The sequence below is a fragment of the Poecilia formosa genome, unplaced genomic scaffold (genome assembly GCF_000485575.1).
Source record: "Poecilia formosa unplaced genomic scaffold, Poecilia_formosa-5.1.2 Scaffold344, whole genome shotgun sequence".
NCBI classification, from domain to species: domain Eukaryota; kingdom Metazoa; phylum Chordata; class Actinopteri; order Cyprinodontiformes; family Poeciliidae; genus Poecilia; species Poecilia formosa.
This window is the reverse complement of record NW_006800283.1, coordinates 451,667-461,966: the sequence shown is the minus strand read 5'-3', so window position 1 is coordinate 461,966 and position 10,300 is coordinate 451,667. Positions and strand designations below refer to the sequence as shown.

The following is a 10,300-nucleotide window of genomic DNA, read 5'->3' as shown; positions in this document are numbered from 1 at the left end:
AAGAGCCAGAGGCCACATGAGGAGAGTTTCAGAAAGATCTGAAATCAGTGATAAGCAATGCGCTCAACAGCCATGACCCGTATGCTCACCACACAGGACTCCACTTCTGAAGAAAGACCATGATGAAGCATCACGTTTGGACAAATTCTGGCAGAACACAAGCTGATCAAGATTGAACTCTTTTTGGCCTGAATACACATCATGTTTGGACACCCGCTTCGGATATTATCATCCCATAGAATGGCGAATATCAGTGGTTATCAGCCCCATTGAATGGCCTCAGTTGGGCCCTGATCTGCCTGATAGCAGGCTGTTATCAACCATTCTATCGGTGATAACAGCCGCTTGTCCCTAATAGAACCTTTTTTTTAACCTTTTTTAAAAAACCTTTATTTATAATTTATCTGCGAATTTGAACAGGATATTAAGAATTTACTAAAAATACAAAAGCCAAACGTATCCGTCATAAGATTTTAATTAGGTATTTAAAAACAACTCACTAAAATCTAAAACCGGAGTTTTTTTTGTTTTTTGTTTTTTTGTTTTGTTTATTTTTGTTGGCTTTTTTAAAAACCTATATTTCCAATATGCCTTTTATTTCTTTGGATTTTTTTTCCAATAATTCACTCAAAATAAATGCCAAAATTTAACATACTAGGTTAATTTTATTGGACCTTTTAATATGTTTGATTGAAATAAAAATAAGGACGGATCCCACAAAAACCCAAGAAGAAGAATAAGCTGACGTCATCCTATGCGATACTTACACTCCGGTGAGTAGAAATCTGCATCTGTCAAAATGTTTTTGTACTCTAAAACCAAAAATAACTTCAAAGTGTTACGTTATAAATTTACTGATGGTAGTTTTAGGACTTAATGGCAGTAGGACTGTGATGCGAATGGTTGAAGACACGTAACATTTTTTTTTGCCGGAAAATATACGGTGGAGGCTAGCTAAATTAGCCTCTTGGAGGCTAATTGTACCTGTACACTGTACTAGAGGTGTGCCGATCGATCGGTCACCGATCATAATCGGGCCGATTTTCGTGAAAAAGTGCATAATCGGTGATCGGCGATCATTGTCTCTTTTACCGATACCGATCACCTGCTTCTCATTTCGCAGCCTGCCTGTGCAGCTGGTCTCCTCTTTCCTTCACTCTGCGCAAACGCGCAGCAACAAATCCTAAGCGATGTGGAACTATAACNAGCAAACTTCCTGTAACTGAAAGGAGGATACATGCAAAGATGTACCCAGACATTCTTGAGAAGAATCTGCTGCCCACCTTCCGGAATGATAAAGTTGAAACAAGGGTGAACGCTGAACGTTTCAGCAAGACCGTGATTCCAAACCCAGAGCACAGGAAACTCTCAAGAAATCTGCTGGAATGGCTCAATCAATCACCTGGTTTGAATTCAATTGGTTCAAAATATAAAACAAACTAATCGTGTTCAATACTTTTTTCGCCCGTGCCATTTCACATTACACATAACTTAATTTCTGTACTTATTTGTTTTGCTTTCTTTCTATGTAAGGATTACTTTGATTGTCACCAACACCTGCTGAAAATGTCTTATCAGTATTTCCTTTAGGAATATGTTTGTTATGAAACGTCGTGTCGTGTTCAACACTTATTTTACCCGTTGGATTATTTATTTAAGTTTTTTTTTTAAAACAAAACCAATGAATGCATCAAACGACAATCGGAAAATGATATCACGTTTATTTCCCTGCAGACTTCATCAATTCAGACTGTTTCGGTGTGACGTATTCAAATTCAGAAATGTGTCCCGAGAAGCTGAAATCAGCCGAGGGGCCGTGCTCCATCACGTACCCCAGAGGTGACGATTCCTCGCAGAAACACACACCATCCAGTCTAACATGTAATAAGTTTGTTTATTCCCTCCTGACAGAAGTACGAGTTGAAATGCTCACTGAAACTAATTACGTCACGCTGACCTGTAACACCAGCTGCCCCGCCGCTGACGCTCACACCGCCTTCACTTGGAACTGGAACAGAAAGGCTTTCATGGACTGCACCAGTCAGGACATTATGTTATTTAAATCTGACGACTACGTCTCCTGCGCTGTTAAAAACAATGAATATGTGCACTCTGATGAGATCTGTAAGTAACTTTTTTTTACAGGCATTATTTTTTTTGGCCTGATGCTTTCTGGTGCATTAGGGATATAAAAAAGAAAAGGAGGAGTACATTTCAGCCAAAAAATTCAGAAGTTTTGAGATTTATATCAGAAATTTTCAACACAATATTGGAAATGTCTGAGCTCAAAAAGTCGACAATTTGCAAGGAATAAAACTCAGAAATTTAATAGAAATTTATTTTTGCAAATTTCTAAAAAGTCAAAAATTAGCACAAATAAAATCATAAATGTTTAAGAAAGAACTTGCTCTTGGAAATTTCTGTGTTTGAAAAGTTGAAAAATTGCTAGAAAAACATCAGAAATTTCAAGGTTAATCTCAAATTAAAAAAAAAAATCTCTGAAATTTCTGAGCTCCAAAAGTTGACAATTTGTGAGCAGGGAAAAAACTCAGAAAATTTTTAATTGATCTCAGAAACTTTCTAGAAAAAATATTGGAAGAGTTTCAAAAGTTTCAAAAGTCAAAGTTCTGATTTTTTTTTTTCTCGCTAAATTGTCGACATTTAGCACTCAGAAATGTTCCAGATCCCTATACTGGAAATTTAAAAACTGTTTAACTTTTGAAAATCAGAAATTTTCCAAAAGTTGAACTTTTTCTAGAAAATTAAGGGCATTTTTTTCTGGAAAAGTGTTTCCTACAAAATGTCTGAGATTAATCTAATAATTTGAGTTTTTTACTCGCAGACTGTCAATTTTCAGAACTCAAAGATTTCCTTGATTTATTTTATTTTATTTTTTTTTCTGTCGACAACAGCCCTAATACGTTGTCATTGTGATCGGTTTCCACTAAGCATTCTAATTTCATTCTTCAGGCACAAAGTCCGGTAACGTGAATTATGTTAGCAGGAGCTTGTGCGTGCTGGAAGGAGCTTCTGTAAACATTTCCAGCAAATACACAAAGGAATACCCAGCCATTTCTGACTTGTTATTGTGGTATAAAATAAAACGAGACATGAAGGAGGAGGCTGACGTCACCGCGATGGAAGCTGGAGGCCGGGTGGAGCACAACATGAATAAGTATGAACACACGCTCACAATCAACAACCTGATGAAGAACGACTCCGGAGAATACATGTTCACTCTCAATAAGTATCACATGTGTGAGCAGCCAGACCTCCTGGGAGCGATCCTGGTGGTCACAGGTAGTACTTGTTTTTTCATTTATTTATGTATTTGTTTGTGTGTTTAATTTATTTTATATTTAGATCATATTTAATTTTCTTGTAATTTCCCACTTGTGTTGAACGTTAAGGGTAACATTTATATTTACAAATATTTAACACTTTGGATAGGAGTATCTTCACAACAAATAATCAATTTCCTCAAATAATCAATCAGTTAAAGAGAGAAATCATACTGACAAACAACGTCCTGTAGGTTTTTGTTTAACATTTGAAAAACTCTCCATCATTTTCCTTCAACTTCAAGGCCACGTCCCACATTGTGTTGGTCTATCAAAAAAAACAAAAAAAACTATGGAGCCAAATTGGGGCCATAAAGTTTGTTCAAAAGAAAAGAACTTAAACTGAAAAAAAAAAAAATCTGAAACAAAACCTTAAATTCAAAAAAAGGTTTTGAATTTTTTTTCAGTCATCTTTTTTTTCAGTCTTAATTTTCTTTCAGTCTCACATCCTTCTTTTTTTCAGTCTTAATTTTTTTTCAGTTTTTGTCTTTTTTTGAACAAACTTCATGACCCTCATTCAGCTTCCGTTAAACTCCCAACGTTTGTAGTTGTAACATGACAAAATGTCAAGAGCTCTGAATGCTTTCAGAATGCTGTAAAGTAGGAATGCACGATATATTGGCACCAACATCGGTATCGGCCAATAACAGTCATTTTTTTAACATATCGATATCGCGCCAATATATAAAACTGGGCTAATACAAACATCTGATATTTATTTTTTTATCCGTGTCTGGTTGTTGTTTTTTTCCCCCAAAGGTGTTGAAACAGTACTGAAATATATATAACATCAGTTATCGGCCATAATAGAAATATTAATATCAGATATTGATATCGCCCAAAATGTTCATATAGGTGCATCCTTACTGTAAGAGATATGAAATATTACAATACACCATCCTGCCAAACTTGTATGCTTTTGCTTTTTGATCGTTTCTCATCAATCTCCCGTGTCTCGACTTGTTTCAGGTCTGAAGGTGACCATGACTCCCTCTGACGTGGTGACAAAAGGTCAGAAAGTCACACTGACCTGCAGTACCAGCTGCCCTTTGAGTGAGGAGACAACCTACCTGTGGTTCTTCAATGAGCAACCGCTGAGCCTCAGCGGGGGCCACAACAAGCAAGTTGTTCTAAACCCAGTCAGAAGTTGGCATGCGGGAAAGTACTCCTGTGCGATCAGAACTCCCCAGAACATCAGCTCGACCCTGGAGGTTCTTACCGTCAGAGGTGATTCAAGGATTGGCCGTGTAAAAGTACATTCCGCACAAATGCGGAATCCATTAAACCAAGCGAGTTGAGCTGAAATCAAGCAGTTTGTATTTATCTTTTCCGTAGATGGAGTTAATACTGCGATAGTGGCAATGAATATAACAAAACTGGTGTTTTTGTTGCTGCTTCCTCTTGTTGGATGTAAGCTGTACCTGATGCTGAGGTAAAACACCTTCAATTGTCCCACGTAATGATGCCCTCATACCATTGCATTAACACATTTAACTTTCATTTTTACGAACTAAGAAAAAGAAAAACTGCAACTCACACAGCCAAGCCGAGTGAAAAAGTGGAAACCGAAGAGGTGATGACAAGTTCTCAAAGCGAAATGGCTGTTTTTGTGTCTTTCTCTCGGCTAAGTGTTTTGTTTTTTCTCACAGGTGACGATGTCCCAACATGAGATAGTCCCGCTTACGGACAGAAACCCTCGTCCTGAAAGAGAGCCGAAAGACAGGCAGCAGGACATTGTGTAATGACTTGACTTTATGGGCTGCGGTATTTGAAATAAGCCCTAAAAATAATGTACAGAGTTCATAAAAAAAGCAACTTTAAGTGTCAAAGATAAAGCCTTTTCCGTTGATATCGCTTCTTGCTTATGGGGTGGATGTAACTTCTTTATCTGGAGACACGTTTGAACGGCGATGTTCTCAGATCAAGAAAGATGATAGTAGCCTTTCAGGAAACAGGATTCCATAAACCGCTGCAAACTAAGTAGTAAAAATAACATCACATTTACTAAGGTTTTGCAAAGCCTCCGTAAAAGTATCTGAACTATTGGGACTTAAAAATGGAGACAATGTTTATGTTCTGCCATTTAATGTGGCCCTTCAATAAAGAAAAACAAATATGTCAGAAGATAAAGATTAAGAAAAACGAAAAACACACAACAGCCTAATTAAGCAGGTGTGCACACACTTAAACAAATACTTGTTTAAAGCACCTTTTGTCTCCGTTTTAGCCTTTAATTTGCTTTGGTAGAGTCCTTTTCACATCTCACGTCTTGACTTAGTCGTATATTCCTAATCTAGCTTACAAAATTTCTCCATCTGAAAAAGGGTTACGTGATATCCTGTTCCTACCAGGCAGGCAGTGCCATTGCTGATGCTTAACTGAACTTTTGGTCAAACACTTCCAGTTTGGTTCCTCCAGACCGTAGAGCATTCCTTACCAAAGTTTTTAGAAGATTTTAGGTAAGTTTTCTTTTTAGAAAATATTCCTGAAATCGAACGCTTTTTCTCAGTCCAGACATACAGAGCAGATTGTTTTCATGCAGAGAAATCAGCCAGAGCTTGTTGGAAATTGCTGCAGCTACTTTAGCCGTTTAGCATGACAGTTAATGTTTGACATTTTTATCAATTTGGAAGGGGAAAAAAAACAAACAAAAAAAACGTCCAGTGTTTTTAAGAAAGATTTTCTCCAGTTATTGTTGATTGTCTCTACTGTAACATAGTGTACATACATAGTGGATTGTTTTGTATTCTTCTCCTGACTGACACCTTTGTTCAGTTAGATATTTTTAGCGTCTCCATAGTAAACCATGGCTGCATCAACAGATGGCAAATATGAAAATGTAAGGAACATCCTATTAGGACAACTGAGCCTTATTTCAGATATAATTGATGAAAATTTAATCAGACTCTATTCAGTCAAAATAAAGCATTACCTCAGTTTTTAAATCTCAAAACTCTTGAGTTTTAACAGGACTCTGTATGCTGATGAAAGCCAAAAATAGATTTCTTGTTACATTGCCCTTTACATAACTACGCTTGTGCTTAATAACATTGTTTTTAAATATTAACATGTTTGATATCAACAGATATTTAACTTAGAACCAGTTTCAACCATTTTGTAAGCAGTTTATTGTAACCATTCATTTAAGTTGCCTTTGGGATCAATAAACTATTTTTGAGTTTCAATTTAATTGAATTTTAGGCAAAATAACTCATGCACAAATTTGCCAGTGTTCCTTCTCTGCTTACACTATGTATCATGTACAATATTTATATTTATGTATATCTGCTGCACTACATTTGAATCACACAGCATCAATCAACGATTCATCTCCTCTGATAACTGTGTTTTGGTTAAATTTGATGCTATACAAAACTGATTTACAAGGTGTACATTCAGACAACATTATTCAATTATTTCAGAAAGTTTATTTGAATTTCAAAATGCTTAGAGTATTTGTAATCACTTTTGCTTTACCAAAATGTAATATTCCTTTCTTCTACTAGCCAGATCACACAATGACGATGATGTCACCTAGCGACTTTTAAGACAGCCAATTTCTAGCATAGAATTATTTTTTTATATTTACAATAATATATACAAGTCACATAAACAGTAACTAAAAGAACGTCAAGGCTTAAGGAAGGCAAAAGGGCAAAAATTACAAACAGGAAAAGGTTAAATACAGCAAATTAGGGCAGATTACCATATTTTTAATAGTATAAACTACTACTTTTTCCTACTCTTTGAACCATGCGGTTCAGGAATTTGTGTAATTAGGCCTTGACGTAGTGTGGGTGGTAGTTGTTCTTTCTCTACACTTTCTGTAAAAACATTCAATAAAAAGGGAGCAAGTTGGGAAGATAATTTATAAAATTCAGATGTTAGACAATTGGTGCCTGGGAATTTGCTTAATATATAAAAAGTTCCCTTCTCACCCTCCGCGGGTGGTCTCTCTCTTTCATCCTCTGAGCTCGGGTCCTCTACCAGAGGCCTGGGAGCTTGAGGGTTCTGCGCAGTATCTTGGCTGTGCCTAGAACTGCACATTTCTGTACTGAGATGTCTGATGTTGTTCCTGGGATTTGTTTGAGCCACTGCTCCAGTTTGGGGGTGACTGCCCCGAGGGCCCCGATGACCACAGGCACCACTGTGGTCTTCACCTTCCAGGCCTTCTCCAGTTCCTCTCCGGTGCCTTGGCCAGGGGCACCTCAACATGTGGCAGGAGGAAGCTGAAATCGAACCTACAATCTTCTAATCACAAGACAATCACTCTACCCTCAGAACCACAGTCGTCCTAAAAAATAAATAAAAAATCCACTGCATGATCCTTTTGTTAATCTTTTTTTTTTTAAACAGTATAACAAGCTACATTTCACTACAAAAAAAGTGCAATTTAACATAAAAAGTGAGAAGAAAAGGTAAAATAAAGGACAAACCATAAAAATACAAGAACAATGAGAAAATAAACAGAAATCATTACTATTACAAGAAGAATTTTAATTCATAAATTAATATGCTGCTATGAATATTGAGCCATGTGTTGTTGCGCCATCTACCACTAAAAATGCGAAGGGAAAAGGGCTGTTTTAAATTTTTTTTTAAAGCAATTCCTGCAGTTTCTTGAACTCTTTAGGGGGCAATTTACATTGACCAATTGACCTAACCTACATATTTTAGGAGATGTGGTGGTAACCAGAGCACCCGGAGAAAACCCACGCAAGCACGGGGAGAACATGCAAACTCCACACAGCAGAGATCTGACACATCCACTCTGTGAGCTGCAGTGCTAACCACTGTATCACCACACTGCCCACTTTTTTTTTTCCATTTCAAATTCATCTTAATGTTTGGATGTTTTATTGAATTGGGTCAGGAAGGGATCTTTTTTCTAGTTGGTTAATGGGGGATGGAAATGAGGGGGGGACTTGCCTTTTTAAATTTTGTCTTGACGGAGTGTCACAGGGCACGATGGTGAAAGCGAGCGCCCCGTATACAGAGGCCACAGACCTATGTGTGGCCAACACTAGTTTGGTTCCTCTGTTGCATGTCTTCCACCTTCTCTAAACACTTTTTGCTTCGTTTTCACTACGCTGTTCTCTCGCCGTCATTCTTTTTCAGGGAGCATTTATCCAATTGACACGTTCTTGACTTTCCTTCACTCTTTTGCTTCTTTTTTTGGTTTCTTCAAACGCAAAGCCCTTCGTAGCTTTTTCCAAAATGAAAGCTTCTATTTTTTCTTTTTTCCGTCCTGCATGGATTCAGCGTCTGGATTGTCCGATCTCTCTGGGATGGTTTCTCCTTCAAGCTCCATCTCTTCCGTGGATTCCAAATCCGTGGAACAACCCGACGAGCTTTTTTCTGAGTGATCCCACTCAGAAAAAGTTTCTTGGCGCAACACTTGAACCTGGTCAAGCTGGCTCTCTGGATCTTCCTCCGTCTCTTGCAACACTGAGATCTCCTGCGATGTTCTTTGCTTCTCAGAGGGTTGGCAAGCTGCAGATCCTCATTTGCTCTTTCCAAATGAACATTTTTCTCACAACTCATCCACTGCTGGTATTTTTCTGCTCGTTCGCTGCAGCAACATCGGTTTCATACCTGCAGCTTAACTCTATATAAACCTTTAATCCTCTCCAGCTCGACTTGTGGACCCTTTTCGTTCTTTTGCCAGGAGTTTGATTTCTTTACTCATGTTTTCTTGGATTGCAGCATTCATAGCTCTCGAGGCGTTGAGAAGCACCATGTCCTCTTTTGACTTCTCCAGAGGAGTTTTTTTCTCCAGAGTGATCTGCAGCTGAATTTGTTCCACGTTTTGCTGCAGAGATTGGCTACATTTTAAATGTTTTGCCAACCCACTGACTTTCTCCTGCAGCGTCTGGAACTCTTTTGACATGAGACGATCCTTCTCAGCTCTCAGTTTATCAATTTGCTGGAGGTACTGCTTTGCTCTTTGCTCGCTGAACTTCTTAACTCTCTCAAGTTCCCTCTTTGTCTCTTTGCCCTGGTTGATGAACATCTCTTTGAGAGATATCTGCCTTCTCAACTGGAATTTCGTCTCTTTCAGCTCTGCTTCCAGGTGGGCCAGTCTCTCGTCGTCTTCAAACCTTCTGGCTCTCTGCATTTCTAGAAGAGAGTCCAGTCTTTGGATTTCCCCGTGTAAGACATCAGGGAACCTACCTTGGGGAATTTGTTGGGTTCCCCTTCTCAGCTGGGGTCCCATCATTCCGTTGCGGTATCTTGGGGTTTGATGAGACATTTCTCCTTTAAATCGGTGCAATGATGCCTCGATGACCCTCAAGCAAATGACAAGGCCAGGTGATGATTTTACAGTTCTTTAAAAGGAAAATTCAGCCAATCACTTTCATAGGTGTGTTCAGGTGGACTGATGTAGCATATATGTGTGGTTCTACAAAAAAAGATGAACAAATACAAATTACAATCCACCATGTACATCAATTAATCATTTTGTAAGCTACCAACATATTATAATCACATTACTTGTCTTTTAAGCCTTACCACTAGACCCAAAGGCCCTTATAGGTTAGCTATATTTGGTAAATAAAATGAAACTTTCTTCTCATTACTCCAGTCTTATCTTTCAGTTGCTAATAAAGTTAGATAAAGTGAAAGAGAGCAAGTAAACATAATAAAATTCACAATTTTAGAGTAAAACGTAGCTTAGCTATCGCTTGTTCTAAAAAACATTGAGCAAACAGAAAATGTCCAGGGTAATAAATACACATATTATCCTACTTAAACATACATAGACTATAACTTACCAGTCTTATGGACGCACACTCTCATAGAACCACAAAACTACCTACGAACACAACTTCTGCTGATCTGCACTGATTCTTTAACAGCATTTTGAACAAAATATTACTCGCAAAACAGTCGCGCCACCTAGTGGCGAAGCTAAGAACTACAATACAGTCTTCAGAACATTTCCTTCTTGTACTCTC

At 37.9% G+C, this 10,300-nt stretch overlaps 1 protein-coding gene across 1 annotated transcript in view; it reads left to right on the top strand.

The window, feature by feature from the left end:
* Window positions 1–6,526, top strand: part of LOC103153259 (B-cell receptor CD22-like) — an 8,446-nt gene extending 1,920 nt beyond the window's left edge. The window contains exons 4-10 of the mRNA XM_016661803.1: window positions 1,735–1,839; window positions 1,912–2,124; window positions 2,971–3,300; window positions 4,311–4,568; window positions 4,677–4,773; window positions 4,857–4,914; window positions 4,991–6,526. Coding sequence (XP_016517289.1) covers window positions 1,735–1,839; window positions 1,912–2,124; window positions 2,971–3,300; window positions 4,311–4,568; window positions 4,677–4,773; window positions 4,857–4,914; window positions 4,991–5,083 — 1,154 coding nt within the window. The 3' untranslated portion in view covers window positions 5,084–6,526. The remainder of the gene's footprint in view (window positions 1–1,734; window positions 1,840–1,911; window positions 2,125–2,970; window positions 3,301–4,310; window positions 4,569–4,676; window positions 4,774–4,856; window positions 4,915–4,990) is intronic.
* Window positions 6,527–10,300: the final 3,774 nt, after the last annotated feature.